At 40.7% G+C, this 17,779-nt stretch overlaps 1 protein-coding gene across 6 annotated transcripts in view; it reads right to left on the bottom strand.

Moving 5' to 3' along the window:
- Positions 1 to 17,779, bottom strand: part of PALM2AKAP2 (PALM2 and AKAP2 fusion) — a 263,373-nt gene that overhangs the window by 137,433 nt on the left and 108,161 nt on the right. For 2 of the 6 annotated variants that reach the window (XM_057426043.1, XM_057426044.1), the window contains exons 4-7: positions 16,004 to 16,118; positions 15,291 to 15,312; positions 7,423 to 7,524; positions 1,670 to 2,374 (exon numbers count right to left, since the gene is read on the bottom strand). In XM_057426043.1, the coding sequence (XP_057282026.1) occupies positions 1,670 to 2,374; positions 7,423 to 7,524; positions 15,291 to 15,312; positions 16,004 to 16,118 (944 nt within the window). The remainder of the gene's footprint in view (positions 1 to 1,669; positions 2,375 to 7,422; positions 7,525 to 15,290; positions 15,313 to 16,003; positions 16,119 to 17,779) is intronic. The other 4 variants (XM_057426046.1, XM_057426047.1, XM_057426048.1 and 1 more) reach the window with 2 other exon arrangements.

Genomic DNA, 17,779 nt, shown 5'->3' with positions numbered 1-17,779 from the left:
TTGAAGTCTGATAGTTTCAAAGACACTTCAAAATGATATTTGGTACTTTTTAACACTATCAGAAAACACAAATCCTGATTTTTAATCCCACTTCTGTAGTTATAAATCCAGACTAACTCCACCAAAGTGAATGAGGCTGCACTTAAGCAAAACCAGTGTGAGACAAGAATCAGGATCGTAATATCTGTGCTAAAAAGCTGTCTGCTTTTTCACTGTAGTTAGAAGAATCAAAGGACTGAGAAACAAGGAAACATCTACTGATTTTGGATGCCTTTGCCTTTTTACACTTACACCTTGAGCTGTTTTTAACAGGCCTTATTTTCAGAGCACAGGTGAAGAAAGATTTTTTGGAAATCAGGCCTCTTTGAAGTGTCACACACGGGAAAATGAAGCATCCAAAACCACCAGTGGTGTTTGAAAGTGTTAGCCTTGCAGCTGTAGGATCCCCAGAAACAGCTGCTCCAACAAAACTCCAGTGGGCTTCCACAAGAGTTTTACCCTGGAAAGTAGGGCAGGATCACACTGATCACCTTTCATTGTGTAGATGCACTGGAGAGATGCTCTATGAGAAGCTACACTTCCCTAAGAATGAGAAAATAGAACTCTGGCCCTGCCCTGCCCCCATTCCAGTGCTGAGAATCTCAGAACTGAATCTACTGGGAACAGGGTCAGACTGTGAGAGAAGTTCATTTATATTCTAAGGAAACAGAAAGCAGTATCTCTCATCTACTGGAGTTCAGTGGAAAAACTTCATGTATAAACATTGGCAGAGTTACTGAAAGGCAAGTAATTAGATCAGTGACTCCATTTCAGTTAGTGTGACAGCTGCATTTTTTCCATGTCAAACTAATTCCAACTGTAATTTGGGGAGATAAAGTACACATACAATACTGTAATCTGGAAGATCTACGTAAGGCAAAATCATCATTCATATGTTTTCTTGAAAGAATAATTAAGGTCCATTTTTGGTATCACCAATAAGCAAAATGGCTGATGGTTTTTTCTGATATGGCAAAATAAATTGGAAAGTTACTATAAAAAAAAAAACTATGCAAACTTTTTGGGAAAGACCAGTCTGAGTTTTAGCAAAGTAAAACAGTAAAATGATCTAAGCCTTCCCCCAAGAAATAAAAAATAGGATCTATAAAATAAAGTTTAAATGTGATTTTTCTTAAAAAAGAGAAGCAGTATTTTTTTTAAGGCTCCTGTATCTGGCTGCTGTGAAGCTCAGAGTCCCACAGAATCCTAGGAATCTGATCAAGCATGCCAGATATCCAACAAAAAATGTAAAAAGTGTTTCCGTTATATATATAAAATATATATATAAATCAAATAAATATGAAAACATTTGCTCCATTTCCCATTAATCTCTCACTCTGCAATATTAAGGGGAAAAAAAAAAGCCAACAACAAAAAAAGAAGCAACTTTTCCCACCCCTCCCAAACCCCAAACAGTAAGTCTGGAAAAATAACTGAGTGCTCCTCTTCCTGAAGAACTAGAAAGCAAAGCAACCCAACTGCAAGGCAATGGAGGCATTCACTTCCAGTTCACAGTATTGCAATTAGAAGTACAGTGAGGTCTAGGTAAGTGACGGAGCAGGAGCTCCCCGGAGTGGGGAAGGAGTTCACATGATAATACAGCATTGACAGCGCTTTTTCTTTTGTGTACCTGGGGCAGCTTCCAAAGGCAGGCTCTCTTCCTTACCCTCAGGAGAGGAGGGCTCTGTCGTGTCCGACAGGGGCCTGCCAGAGACCAGCTCAGCAGCGTTCCCATCCATGGTGGAGATGTCTGTCACTGTCTTCTCTCGCAATGACTTCTCGTCATCTTCATCAATCAGGACTAGCTCTGCCTTGATGGTCTCATCATAGCCCAACACTTTCTTTGTCTCCTCTTCATCATCAATGTTCTGGTAGCCCATAAATATCATTGTCACTGGCTGGTCTGTGCTGGCCTCTGGGGCTTCACCACCACAGGGTTTGTCTTGGGTCTGAGGGTTCACAGCGTGCCCTTTGCTGGGTTTGTGTATCATTTCCAGCTTTGCCTCCTTGAAGAGCATTTGCTCCTTCATATGGCTAAGGTTTCCATCGGCTACCTCATTTCTGTCTGACACGGTCATTGTTTCATACCCTCCTTTTACACTTGATTGTCCAGCTTTTTGCATAAGTTCATCTACGTCCTTTGAGCTTAATTTATGTACTCCATTTTCTACCACTGTGCCACCAGAGTGAACCTCATAGACTACCTTGGTACCATCATCATAGACTTTGAATCCTCTTTGATGGGCCTCATCTGGGCCAATAGGTGAAGCAGAGACAATCTTGGTCTCTCCTGTCTGTTTGTCTTTCTCCACATTAATTTCCATGGTGCACAAAGCTTAAATGAAAACAAGAGAGGAAGTGCATGTTACAACAAAAAAAGCCAGTGAACGGTTAATTGCCAAACAGACAAAGAAAACTACGGTGCCCCTTTTCCTACCTCCTGCTTCTAAAGGCCAAGCGTTCTACGTTAGAGGTGGGATGCAACACTGTGGACAGAAACAGTTATTATACTATAGCTTTTTATGCAGCTGGAGGCTAGCATACCTGTGGCAAACAGGACCTAGTCTTCCAGCTCAATCTGCGCGGAGCTGTTTCTGATCAATCAGGAGCACCAAGAGCACTTGGGTTAGGTGCAATTTAGACAAAGGAAGGTGACAGCATGCAGGTTGCCCTCAACCTTTCTGGACTTGCCTCAAAATTCAGATAGAAGCTCATCTCCAGGAGCCTCACTATTCTCTTTTTCATTCTCTGCCATCAAACTGACAAGTTAGCTGGTAACAAGTTTTGTTTACTGCAAATTAACCCCCAGAATGTTTTACTATCAATGATTGTTCTTGCTTAACTCTTCCATCCGAAGCATTCAAAACATTTTATAGAGGAGAAGAAACAGTGTTTACCCTGTTCTACAGGTGGGAAAACAAAATCACACACAATGGGATAAATTCTCCCTCAGATGCGTGGCAGTGCAACTCTCTTAGCTTCCACCAAGGCATTGACAGTGACAGTGACTTCTGCTTGCAAGTTAAGAGAATGTACAAAATGGCCAAGAAGTGCTCCGTTGTTTAGTTGGTGTACTAAGCACCATTGCCAAAGATGAAGGAAAAAGTAATAATAAACTGATTTTCAAAGCGTCATGAAACAGCAGGTGAAAACGTGTGTGAGGAATGCAGCTTTAGAATAGCAAAGAAGCTTTTATTGTATCAGTTAAGAAGGACGCAGTAACAAGATGAAAATTGTAGAGACCACACAGTAGCAATAGGTGGGCAGTCTACACCGCTCTAACTCCCATTTTGAGAGGCGGTGGCATCTCACTAGACAGCTTTTCAAGGAAAAATGTGCAAAGGTTTCACAGACTTTCCAGAAGGGTTGTGTTTTTAAGCATTCCTTATATGCAGATGAAGACATTTTGGCATCTGGACAGACATCCACAGACACATAATTACAAATTACCACAGGCAGTGACAAGTGTTTGTGAAACTTATGGTGACCGTTTCCACCAATGAACCTTATAATTGTGATTTGTCTTACCTGGGGACACTGCAAACTGACATCTTGGTTTTTTTCCCTGATTTATTTTCAACTGAGTACAGAATATCCTTGCCTCAAAAACCAATGTAGCTTGGTATGCTTGTATTTTAAAAAAATGAATTAAAAATTACTTTTGCATTAATAGATTCCATTAGTCTTATTATTCACACAGAATAGTATTTTCTTTTCTGGATCCTTAAAGCAAAGTATTTAATCATCAAAAGGAAGTTTATTATGATTGCGCACCACGATTCCCCCCATAGTTCTAGACTTTGCGCACTGCTTAACTGGGTGCATACTGGCCTCTGCAAGGTGGCCTCCTCTGGCCCCTGGGTGTGCTGTCTAGTGGGCAGCCCAGCCAAACAGGGGGTCTGTCCGTCTATGTGCTGTGTGCATCTGCTGAGACCTTGGTCAGCCCTGGCAGGGCTGGTTTGGCCAACTGCAACACCATACAAACTCCTGCATGGAGGCAGAGGACAGAGGTGCCACAGGGTGAAGGGGCCTTGCTGCCTCTGAGAGTGATGCATTGCTGAAGGTTGGAGTGGGCTGTAGAAGCAGGGATCTCACTTTGGCTGTTGCAAGATAGGGAAATATCCCTAAGGACCACATTTTACCACTGCGTTGCAAGGTTTATGGGCTGTGTCCATAGCTGTCATGACCCTGAGCACAGGTTGCCCATTTTCACAATGAAGCGGGGCTAGCTGACAGAGGGGAGATTTAGATTAGACATTATGAAGAAATTTTTACTGTGAGGGTGGTGAAGCACTGGCACAGGTTGCCCAGAGAAGCTGTGGCTGCCCCATCTCTGGAAATATTCAAGACCAGGTTGGACAGGCCCTTAAGCAACCTGGACTAGAGGGAGGTGTCCCTGTCCATAGCAAGAAGATTGGGACTAGGTCCCTTTAAGGTCCCTTCCAACCCAAACCGTTCTATGATTCTATGATTCTGTGATTTCAGTTTTCTGATCTCCCTCTGAATCTGTGTTTTCTTGAAAGCGTTCATGCCTGATTGCCCCAGAGCAGGCCAAGCAGCTAGGAGGAGGAGGAGGCTGCAGGGGTGAAAGCTGGGCTCTTCTCCAAGGTGTGCGGCAGCCATCATGGACTGGAACAGGAGAAATTTAGGTTGGAAATAAGGAGAAACACTGTTGCTCCAGAGCTGGAAGCAATTAAACCCTGAAGCAGGTTGCTCTGAGGAGCTGTGGCAGACTGTGCCATGGTGTGGCTTAGAGAGCAGCTGGCATGGATCATTTGCTTGGGACTGTTCCTGCCCAGGAGCTAACTGGTGAGTGCCCTGCAAGTCTTGTGCAAGTACCTCTGCCCTGAAGCTTTTAATTCTACTTACAGAGGTAATGAAACAAAAATATGTAGGTGCCATCACCCTGGAATTTGCACCCTTCTAGGGGCAATTTCTCTGGAAGGGGTGAGAGGGATGAGGAAAGGAAGAGGAATTATGTTTACTGGCTTGTTACCCCAAGCCATGGGGAAGTGGACCCTGAACACTGATGTTCAGGCATATATTGTTCAATAACTTCCAACACTGCAGAGGTAAGTATAGAGGTTGGCTAGCCTATGGTGAAGAGGTTAAAGCTGACACTTTTGCATGTTTTCTAGTGACAGCCAGCTGAACTGAAGAGATGAAGGATAAGGTAGCAACAGCATGTTCAGAAAATCATCTCTAACAGGCAAAAACATTCCTTATTTGTCCTGAACACCACAGCCCTGCAGAGGAGGCACTGCCAGCTCACTGACCCACCCACCTTCTTCTTGATGAGAAGCAGCATCCTGAGCTCCCCTGTGGAGATCATGTGCTTCTCCTCTTTTTTGAAAAATAACAGTATTAGCTGAGGCATGACTTTTCAGTAAAGACTGCTTAATTTCCTGTGAAATAGTTGAGTGCCTTGTTATTGCACTTAGTTTTAGTGCAGAAAAAGGTGTGATCTGCCAGGCCTCCCCTATTTTGACGAAACAAATTTCTTCCGGCAGTGTGCATTAAAAGAAAGCTTGTATAGTGGGCCTGAATTCAGAAACAGGGAAAATCTGATAGTTAAATAATGTGGGCTTGGCCATATCCGTTTCAGAAGAGTTGCAAGATACATCTTTTTATCTATAGCATGGAGTACTGGTAAGAAACATCTTACCTACTAGGGAGACTTTGGCCAACAAGTTCTAGCACTGATTAGACATCCTACTGGCTGACCTGATCTAGAAAGTTAACTTGTATGGTATGGTCCTTGTGCAGCTTATGTTTGGCTCATTTGGTTAAGTTTTTCCACTAGCAACATTTTCTTTTCATTTCTACCATGATTTCAGCAGCAGTGTTTTAGATATTGGCATAACGTGGTTTATCACCTGGCATAGGCATCACATTAAAGCTACTTGTGCAAGTAAATGCATAGCATGCTCAAGCTTTTTAGAAAGCTGTTCAATAGGGAAATACATTGCCATAGGAGAAGTGGGTAACTGAACTTGGCTAACCTGCCTGTATGCATAATGTTCAATCTCTGCAGGAAAACCTAGCAGCCCAGCTTGTCAAAGTAGCTGAAAAATGAACTAATGTAGATTTCTAAAATGTCTTTATTTAACTAGAGCTTATTTATGGCAAAATGTGCTCTATTAATACAACACAAAACTATCTGGTTTTTGAGTTGGGACAGAAAGCAGTACTTGAAGATGACAGTCTGTATTCACAAATACGAGTTTTCTGCAAAAGCTTTTATTAGAAAGTAACATGATGCAGTACTTCATGACAATAAGATCCCAACATGCAGATGGAATGAGCTGGCTTCTGCCAGTTTTGTGGGTTCAGAGGCTGTTCTTTCAAAGAAAAAAAATTTCAATAGTCTTTGAGCTTGTTTTAAGATGGATGTTCACAGTCTACTTTTAGGCACATATGCTGATGTTTTTTCTTTACCCTATTGCACCACACAATACTCTTATCAAGGACTACGTGAAAAAGTCTTGTGTGTCATCTGAAGAATGAAAGAAATCGTTTTCTTGGTGTTGACAAATAGCACAAAACACACAGGGAAAAGCTTGCTTTTAAGACAGATTAGGGAAAGTACTGGTGGAAAGGAAGTTTTTGGAATGGCTTGAGACACGACTTCTGAACAAAATGACATATGCTGTAGCTGTATACAGTGTCTTAGCTCCAGACATAGCTTTGCTATGCTTGTTAACCCATCCTTCAAGTATCCTTCCCAATCCTTAGGACACCTTTTAAGTATCCACCAACAATTTGGTCTTGAGATAGGGAATACATTGTTTAGAAAAGAAGGATCTTGAAAATAAGAAAAACATACAGCTTTTAACAATCATGTTGTTACATTTAAGACATGTACTGAATCTGAAACAAAAAAAGTTAGAAATTTCTCTGTATGACTCCAAGCACAAAACATGCCATAATTCTCCCCACCTTTTCCCCAATAAGAAAGAATGGCATATAAATAAGTATAAAATAACATAAACTTTTGAAGCACATGTGGGGTCCTGTGAGTATCTCTTTTTCTCATTCATCTTAATGGGAGCTGCACAGATACAATGGAGGAGACAAAACCTTGGCCTAGGTACCATATATTTGTATCTGCTGAAGAGATGGAAAGAACTGAATGTTTCTATGTAAAAACCTGGACGCATTTCCTATCCCACTTCTGTGTAGTTCATTGTTTTGAAAGTAGTACATTGTTTTGAAAGTACTCATTACTGCTCAAAAAGCCTTGATTTATTTACAAAATACAAATCAAGTGGCATTTCCTGGCATTTAAATGATATCAGGACACCAAACCCATTAAGGTAATATAACAAATAAAGTTCATGGCTACTGGACTGGTATTATAATACTTTGTTCCTTGAGACTTACCAGCTACTCTGCTTGCTGCGTCCCACCCAGGAACTGGCTCTGCTGTTCGTGAATAGAGGGTTGGGAGTTCAGGGATCTGGGAGTAAATGTAATTTACTGCATCTGGTGTCAGAGAACAGGAAACAGTTAGATTCGTGCTTTGAGCCCCAGTGGCTTATTGCTTAGACAGCAGTGTTGTCAGCCCTGACAATAGTCACTGGAGCTTTGTACTAGATAATTGGATCAAAGCAAACAAAGTGCAGAGTCACTGTCGTGTGATTGGTGTTCAATAGACTAGCTGAGGCAGGAGGGAATGGGTCCAGATGACTCAAACCTTATGTCAATTGAACACATAAAATTATTTGCCAGGAGGTTCTGGATTTATGAAGTCCATGACCTTTAAAATGGGAGCAAGAGTGGAGGAAGTTAAGGAGCAAACCTAACGTCATACCCAGAATATGTGACATTTCAAATACACACAAAAGCCTAAAAATGGTAGTGTTGACTGAATTGGGTAAAAGTCCACTTTGCACTGGCTTTTTGTTTTTAAAGCTGAAATCTTGTTAATAATGAAATTAGTTACATATAGATACTGATAGGCTGCCTGTTATGACCTTCAGTAGGTATTAAGTGCCTGCCAGTGCTGCAGTGCCATTATTCATTCATAAAACATGGACTAGTAGAAAGCTATCTTAAAGGACTGACTTGTTTTACACTTGAGCTTATGATTGTTTTGAATAAGCTAAATATGTTCTTTAGAAGTGGGATTAAATAAATATACAAATATTTACCAGGAGATGTTTTGTGGCTGGGTTAAATATAACTATATAGTATATACTGTTATGCTAGGATTCAGTGGCTGAACTGAAAGAAAATCTCAGAGGAGAGATGTGCTAATAACTGACTTAATGTTTAGGCACCAAACCAAAAAGAAAAACAAAAACCCACAGCTTTTCCCATCAACTGGAAGTGTTTTCATTTTTTGTATGGAAAAGGTTTAATTTCTATTCAAACATAAGATCCTATCTGGTGTGAAACAGAGCATCTTTTTTCCTCCAAGGGTATTTTGCTGCTACAATATATAATTTAAGTTGCTGAGCCCTTCGTGCAGCCTAGTCCATGTGTCAAGGTAGGAGGCAGAATCTGCCTTCCTTGGTGCCTCTTGTTGTAAGCAGCTGAGATTAGAAGATCAGTCCAGACCATAAAAGTGAACTGGTAAAAGGAGAGAGAAAATGAAATGTCCTGCTGTAGGCTGCTTGACTGCATCTGGTGAGGGGAGATACTTTCATCACGTTCCCTATAGATAACACCCATATATATCATATTTCAGTGGACAAATGGCAGCCTTGCGCTTTTATATTTTCAATGCATAGTTTCCTCAAAAATTTTTATTTTTAACAGTGGAGCCTAGGAGAAATAATTGTTTAGGACACAGCTGACTGAGGAACAGCCAGCAATAGCTTTTTTCTTTTGCGGAGTGTCTTGTGTCTGATGAGAAACTGGTACAATGCTTGATGTTGTTATTCTGGGAAATATCATCAGCAAATGAGCAGGCCATTATTGAAAACTGAAGCAATTTCTCAGAAGAAAAAAGTAGGGACTGTGTTTCTAGGCCAGAATAAGAAGGCAGTTTGTATTCTGAAAACAGCAGAAATTTATTGATTATTCATCCCATGGAGCATACTGCTGAAACACTGGTTTCCGTACATGCTCATCCAGCAGCTTGAGTGACAAACTTATCTGTCTACATGTGGCTGTAATCAATGCAGACTTGTGCCTCTTAACTAATCATCCTTACTTCTTTTGAAGTCAATGAGAATAAATAGGCATGGTTAGGGTACAGTTCTCATCCTGAGGCTCTGAGGAGGCAAACCCTCGAAAATGTTTGGTTTTTGCCAGTGCCTGTACAGGGAACTGAGCTGACCAGCCTGGACACCAGCATTGCTGATGTCTAGCAGTACGCAAGATCCATTGTATAGCTTGATGGTGAAACCCTCATTTTAACGATGTACATGTATGTCTGTGGATCTTAGAAAGTTTTTGATTTTTTTTTTTTTTCCTCCTGTGTTAGGAGACAATACTTTGGTAAGTGTTAGTTGTTGTTAATACTGACTCAGTTTAGAAACTTCTCTTGATGTTATTTAGAGTAAAATATTAAAAAGTCAGCTTCAGGGCTCCTGACAGCCTCTAATTATTGTCCTGAGAAGGAAGCACTATGTTGGGGGAGAGGGGTTTGGGGGGTGAGCATGGGATTCTCATGTACTTTCTTCTTCTGGCATGTGTCAAAAACAGGTTATTTGAGTAGAAGAAGTTGGGGCTTGGTTGATTCTGCCAGTTCTTTTCTTGCCCTCCCTCCCTCTAAGAAAGTGAGCATGCTCATTGCCCTTTTTCTCACTGGCAACAACGTCTGTTTCATTTAGCACCTTTAAAAAGGATATAAGAGATCCATTTTATAAGGAGTGGGTGAGATGCAAATTAGCAATTTGTTCTCATGAGAAGCGAGGCAGAACATAAATTAAAGCATCTGAACTGACTGCATTAAATAACTTCATTTCAACCTTTGATGAGTTATTAATATCTAAGGATGACATAAAACAAGTTCTCTGGCTTTTTGTACTATTTACAACAAACTGTTTTAGGACTATGGCACTCTTCCATATTGTCAGTGAAGTGCTTAGGAAAACATATGGGGTAAAATAATCCTTCAAGGGTGCTTACACAAAACTAAACCTTCAGAACTGCTCAGAATAAATCCCACACAGAGGCGTGTGGCCAAATGTCAGATGAGCTCATTTTCAAAGGGCTGGATTGTCTTTAAAAAGTCTGACTACTACTAAAATCAGTGGTAGGTCTTTTGTAAATACTGGCTCCAAGGGCAGGGCTGTTCCACATGTAAAACCCTAAGGCCCTTCACAGGGGTACAACCGAGATTATGACCCTCTCACCATGTTTCTGAGACTAGAAGGTTTAAGCAAGAAGCTTTGCTAAAAGCTGAATAGCCCGTTTCTGACTTAGTGAATCATGCTTTAAATAACTAACTTGAGGGGTAGAGTTCACAGCTGACCTGTATATCTATAAGCAACAGGGTGGATGAACGCAGCTAACAGAGCAATAAGGAATGCTCCCTAAGCCTTTCCAAAGGCAAGAACCCCAAATTCAGCCACCTAAAGTGCATGTATACCTCCCAGTGATGATGACAAAGCCAACAAAACCTTACTTTGGGTGATCAAAGAAGTCTTGGGCCAACAGAACCTGGTCCTCATGGGTGGCTTCAGTTACCCAGACATTTGTTGGGGAAAAAGAAAAAAAATGGCACACAAGTTGTCCATGAAGTTCCATGAGATCTGCCTCCTGCTACAGATGCTGGATGTGCAAACTAGGAGCAGCACATTGATAGATTTACTGCTCTCAAATTGAGAAGACTTTCTTAACAGCATAAATAGCAATGATAGCCATGGATACAGTGACCACAGCACTGCGGAGCTGAAGATCCTGCTGAGCACACCGAAGACCAGTAGTAGGACAAAGACCCTGAATTTTAGAAGCACCAACTTCAATATGCTCAGAGCCCAGCTGTGAGGGATTCTATGGGAAGCATCTATGGATGGTGAAGGAGCCTGTCAGTGATGGGAGTTATTCAAGAGTATCTGCTGAAACCACAAGAATGGTGCATCCTTTACAAATGGAAAGGAAGAAGGCTGAATGGAAGACCACCTTGGCTTAAGAATGAGTTTTTAGGTCTAACTAAATGGAAAAAAACTAAAAAAAAAGCAGCATACCAACTATAGAAAGAGAGCCAAATAGCCATTGAGGACTACAAGATCCTTGCTAGGGCATGCAGAGATGAAGTCGGGAATGCTAGGTCTCAGCCAAATCTGAAATTGCCCAAAGATGTCAAGTACAAGAAGTAAGAGTTCTTCAGATTTGTGAGCAGTTAGCAGAAGCTCAGGGAAGATAAAGGCCCAATGCTAACACAACAAGAAAATAAGTCCTTAACAATGCTGCCAAGGCAGATGTTCTCAATACCTTCTTTGAGCCCCTGTCCTTACTGGCATAGACCCCAAATGATAAGATCAAGTAGCTACAATAACTCATATGTTGACCTGCCATTAATGGGTAAAGAGCTGGTCTGTGGCCTCTTGTAAAGGTCTCTCCAATGGCTGACATTGTTGGAAGGAGACTTTCTATACTCTTTGAAAGTCATGTAGATAAAGATGACTGGAAGAGGGAAAATGTCATACCCATCTACAGGAAGGGAGCAAAAGAGGACCTAGGATAGTAGAGGCACATTGGTCTTACTTCACCTCATACGAAAGTGATGGATGAGTCCTTCTAGAAACTGTTACAAACTAAATGAAGCAGGTGATTGAGAAAAGCCAGCATGGGTTTACTAAGGGCAAATCATGACAGACTAACCTGATTACCTTCTACAACAGAATAACATCTTCTGTTGACATGGGGAAATCAGTGGATGTTGTTTACCTGGACTTCAGCAGAGCTTTTGACACTGTTTCCCACAGCCTTTTCCTGGACAAACAGGCAAGTTACTGATTGGATAAGTGGTCTGTGAGATCGGTAGGAAAGGCTTACAGGCTGAACTCAAAGGGTGATGATCAATGTTTTTTACTCAGGTGGCCAGAGGTGGTGTAACTGTGGCAGCCATCAATACAGACCAAATTAAAGAGTTACTTAAAACACTGCAACTGAAAAACAATCACTGATGAATTTTTACAGGGCACATGGAAAGCACTCTGCAAAGATGTGTACTTGACTCCTCTGAGGGCATGTTTGTCTGATTTTTTGTTGGGTGCACAGCTGATCAAGATCAGAGGAGAGAAAATCAGAAGTCTCTAAGCAATATGCTGGGAACTTAATCTTTTCAGAGCCACATGTTTGCTAAATATACACTAATACACATCAAATTCAAACAGAGTTTTATGCAAACTGCAGAGTTAATGTAATTGTGGCTTTTGTACATTGGCTGAAGTAGCATGTGGTTGCATATAGATGGCCAAAGACTGCAAACGATGAATTTATCCCTGAGGCAAATTCAACAGCCAAGGGAGTTACATCAGATTTTAATGTGTCTTTGGGTTTATATTTACATTGAGCCATAAACATAGACACATGCAGACCAAGAGCTCTCTCCATTTGTTCATGATGTGCATAAAGCATAACACTACCAAATGACTAATTTTGACCTAAGCAGCAACAGATGATGTCATTCCTAGCATCGTCTCAGGTCTTGTTTAACAGGGAGCTTATCAGTGACAAAGGCACCAAGGAGCTGGCAGAAGCACAACTACAGGTGAGAGGGCACCAGCCTTCAGCCTCAGCATTTCAGCTCTGCTTTCTCTGTGTGATGATGTATGAAGGCAAAGTGTGTTTATACCTTGGAAAACATGGGATTTGCATTTATTGTTTCTGGATGACTGCAAACTCAGAAGTATGCATTGCCAAACAACTGTTTTCTGGGAAGGGTGAGAAGGACACAGAGAGTCACTTGATCAGCCACTGGTGTTCAACACCACTACTTCCCTTTCCTTGTAGCCTTTGCCTGAACCCCTCAGGGATCTGAAGAACTTGTAGTTGTGCTTTCTGCACACTCAAAAACTCCGTCATCACTGTATATATGGCACAAAACCAGGCACAGGTATGCAACGTGGAGATAAATCGTGTTCTATGGCATCATTGTTTAGAATAAGTGGAAGGCTGGACACAAAGCAAATTAACATGAGATTTAGGAACTCAAAGTCTTTCAACAATCTGAAGCAATTGAAGAAATTGTCCAATAGATTGGGGTTGGTTTGTGTCAGTGTTTTACACAGTCTTCCTCTATTACCCAAGGGCTCCTGCCACTTTCCTCTGCAGGATGTGTTACAGATGGCTGCCAGACAGATGGCTGATCTGCTGCAATGAAGCAAGTCCTACATGTTTTTGAAGGAAGGAAAAGTCTATGGTACCAAAGTGCTCGCAGCTAGCTGTGTGTGTGTTTTCTTCCTGCTGTGATCAGCTACCCTCACAGACTGTTGTCAGAGAGCAGAAAACAGAGGACCTGTTCAGCTTTCACCATATGAAGATGTACAGTCACATCATGTCCACAGTGGGAGGGCTAACAGGACAGCTTGCAGCCTTGACCATCCCTAGAGGAATAGAGTACAGAATGGCTTAAAGGTTGACCCAGGACTGCCTCAGCCCACAGGGAGCAGCTGCCGAGAGAAAGAGACAAGAGACATGAGGCAAATGATCTGGAAGAGAAGAGGTACCAGTTAACTTAGGTTATGCCCCATGCTCCCTCTGATTGCACATTTATTCTGGAGACACTCTTCTCTTTGGCTTAATTTTGCAGTTTTCTGTTACACTCCAGAAATCATGTACTGTCCTTGCTTCTGACTCAGCCTGTGAGGGTGAGATCCACGGGAAGTAGGCAAAATCTGGATAACAGTGAGGCTTTGAACCCAATGAAATACTAAATTCCTACAAGAAAATATATTTGAGGAAACTATTGCTTCCTGTTTTCTAGCTGGGGCTTCCTTTGGTTTCTTGTTTTATCACAATGTGCATAAAGAGCAGACCATGTCTTGCACGAGTCATAAAAGCTCCTGCGCAGTTTGGGAGCTAATTCCTCTAGGCACCACTCCTCTTTTGGAAACCTACCAACAACCATGGTGAAACTCTATTTTATAGGTATAAAATATTTGCCATTATGGATCTTCATGTACTTTGTGATAGCCGATTTCAAATGCTCAAGGAGGAAGGAAGAGTAAGTTCTGAACATGGAGCATCTTATCTGAGACTTTGTTTCTTCTTTTGACAACGGGATTTAATGTAAAACTTAGATTATAGTTAGCAGAAGTGAAAATTTCTGAAGTACATCTCTGACTTAAAAAGAAAACCCTTTTCCTGAGAAATATTAATCACTTCAAAAAGACAACTTCAAGTCAGTTTATATACTACATATTAACATTCAGTTGCATCCAGTTCTTTAATGTTAGGATCATGCTACATGCTCTTCAACAATACTTCCAATACAGCTGGGCATGGCTTTCTCAGGAGCTGGAGGAGCTATTCTTGGGCTCAGTAGTTTGAATCTCATCAGTTCAAAGACGTGTATGAGAATGAGCATCTGGATTTAAGTTTTATCTGCCGATGGATCAGCATGATATCCTTCTTTGGTCCTAAAGGTCCTGGAGAGGCACTACAACGGTCTCTCTAGCTTCCTGGAAACCAAACATCTCATTTGCTCACTCAGACACCTAAATTTATAGCTCAATGTTTAGAGTGATCACACATGGTGTAATAGAGTTCATAAACTAGTAATTATTAGGCCCTCATCCACCTATGCAACATTTTCCTTCTGTAAGAATCATCATGCCAAGGATATAATTCTTCAGTGAAGAAATCTGATATAAGCAGTTGTTCCTGTATATTAGGAATAGTTCTTATTGTATTTAACTTCCTATTTAACTCATTAAATTGTATTTAACTTCCTATTTAACTCATTAACTCTGCTTATTAACAGAACATGATTGCATGCAATGGAGAAGATTGACCACAGAGAGGTGAAAGGGAGTCTGCACTGCAGGGCTGTCATGTGGTGAAAGATAACATAGAAGTTTTATTATCTCTGTTTTAAGTCATCTGTGCTGCTTTTTCCCCTTGTATGCACAAAAAAAGAGCTGGAGCTCTGCCAAAGGAATACTATTTCACCGTAATAATAATATTTCTGCTTGCACTATAGCAATACCAAAGAAGAAGGTAATGGCTCTAGCAATAAAACAGGAACATATAATGAAAAGAAGAACCCCCAATCTGTAAAACTTTGCAACAAAGCTATAATAACAATTATTGTTAAATCCGAAGCTATACAATAATAAAAAGGCACTTACCACCATCCTGGTGTGAGAAACTCTGTGAAGGGAAAAAAAGATATTTGATTAAACCTATAATACTTGGGGAATAATTTATATGAAAGTTTGATTTTTAAGCTAGGATTGCTTTTATGGTGCTTTGTAATTTTTAAATAAGTAACGGGGATGTAGCTTCTCAGGTTCAGGCACCATTGGGGGCTGAGGGAGAGGGACGTAGCATAACTAAAAGGAGAACGCTGCTATTTGTTGCAGGCTGTAATGGTTGGAAGTGGCAAATGCCACTATCTGTGTGCTACTGGGATCAGGGAAGTTTGATATGCCTTTTTAGGGTCTTGCTGACATCTTTCGGTGTGGCCAAAAACTCACACTCTTTCCCTGCAGACAAGCTAGGGAGATAGTCTCTAAAATTCATTAAAAGCCACTTCAAAAAAATCGGAGTGGAAAGGAAAATCCAAATAACCCAACCAAAATACATCTCATGCCTCCTAGTCTTTCCTATGAGGTATCTGTGTTTTCTTTCTTTCCTAGTCTTCTATATATCTTCTTCTTCTGTATATCTTCTATATATCTTTCCTAGTCTTGTTCCTCCTGGCCTGAGCTATATGCTCTACACCTGCTCTCATTCTTCCCATAAGTGCATGAATTATGCCTGCTGCTTTCAAACAGTGCTAGGAGTCTACCTTGGTTTCAATCTGTGCCCAAGTGTCGTTTTATTTTTTTTTTTTTCATACCTTTTGCAAGTTGTCAAAGGATTTCTCAGTCTCCTTTAGTTTCTCCAAAATGATTTGTTCTTTGGCAGATATTTGGGATTCCTCACTTTCTAATTTCTGTATTTCTTGTTCCAGCCTGTGGAAGACAGACAGACATGCACATACACACGAAGATAAAACATGTAAGAATTATTTCAATGAGCCATAGTTTCCTGGGCATTAAATAGCATTTCAAATATCATCAGGGACAACTTTCACTCTTGTTATTCACAACTGCATTCCTAATGCATGCAGGGCATATGCTTATTTGTATATTATTTGTAAAACAGACAAACTGTTTTAAACAAAACCAGCAGTTCTCTTATTATTCACTTCTGAAAAAGCATGTACAGATTAACTAAAAGTATGCCTTAACATTGCTTCATCCCAGTTTCCATAACATCCCTCAGATATGCCCTTTGATTTTATAAATCACGATATGGGATATAACCATAATTATGTGGTAATAATTAGAGGAATAGGTGTCTTCTAATGCTTCTGTATTCCAGACTATAAAACTGGAAACAGTTGGCAGTCAACCTGTTGTGTTAGGTGTTTCTCTTGAACCAGTATGTTGCCAGCTCCTCACAAGCATTCTTTGGGTTATCCACCCCTGCTTTCTACGTTACTGCATGATACAGGGAACCCCAGAGGTTTCAGGTAACAAAATACACAGGCTGCTTAGTAAATAAACATATTTTCCTATGCAGTAAGCATTCAGCATTTCCATTTCTCTAGTTGAGACCTAATGGCACTTGCTCCTTAAGATGTGTTGATTGTGATTTGAGATACACTTTAATCAGGGTTAGATTCTCCATTACTTTAACTCAAACCTCCTTTTACTGACCTGACTTATGCAGGTGCAGGAATATTCCCTCTTTCTCAATTTTATGTATACCATCATCTTTATTTTCTCACTTTTGGAAAAAAACAACCCAAAATAAAAAAAATCCGACTGTAATATGAGCTAGGATGAACTCTTTTGAACAAGGATAGTTACTTGAAACTTCCTTTGTCTACAGAAAGAGTTATAGCTGGTCACAGCTTGTTGGACCGTATTTCTTCAAATGTAACAGATTAGCATCACCCAGTACTTTCCTTACCTATGGCTCTTGCTACTGCCTTTCTGCTACCACTTTTCAAGTGAAGGATCCTGAGGATCAGGATCAGTCTTAAGTGACATGTTTTTGCTCTTTCCCAGCCCTACTCAGCACAGGACTTCATTAATACTTGTTCTATCACAATGCAAAGGGCAAGGAGAAGGTGACAGTGAGCAGGTAGGGAGTAGGGAGGCAGGGATTGCTCCTTTCAGAGAGTTGACAGCTTGAGTTACTTGTGAAATTCATGTATCTAAATATAGATTCAGGAGTCTAACTTAAGGAACCCACCTGGGAAGTTTTTCCCTGCTTTCTAATAGTGCACGGGTGAAAGATGTGTGGCACTTGCTGATAAATATTTTCATTAGAGGGAGGCAAAAGTGTCACAGCCTCAAGTTGTTGCAGATGGAAAAAGGCATACTTGCTCTCCTGAAGTATGTGAATACTTAACAGTAGCAAATCCTTGGTGGCTGTAGAACTGCCATTTTCCTCTCTTAAAGGCAACCCCCTCATTTCCAAGTTAAAACAGCTTAATCGCTGTGATTTTTGAATCACACAGTTGGAAAGTACCGCTCCAAGCCATGATTTTTTTTTTTGATGTTTTCTCAGAACTAATAGAAAAACTTGAAAAATGCAGACTATTTTGGAACAATATATCTTG

This window comes from Pezoporus wallicus, unplaced genomic scaffold (assembly GCF_028554395.1).
Source record: "Pezoporus wallicus isolate ANWC-B61680 ecotype Strahan unplaced genomic scaffold, APGP_CSIRO_Pwel_v1 scaffold_8224, whole genome shotgun sequence".
In the NCBI taxonomy this organism is placed as follows: Eukaryota; Metazoa; Chordata; class Aves; order Psittaciformes; family Psittacidae; genus Pezoporus; species Pezoporus wallicus.
The sequence above is the reverse complement of the archived record's forward strand: the minus strand, read 5'-3'. Positions and strand labels throughout refer to the sequence as shown.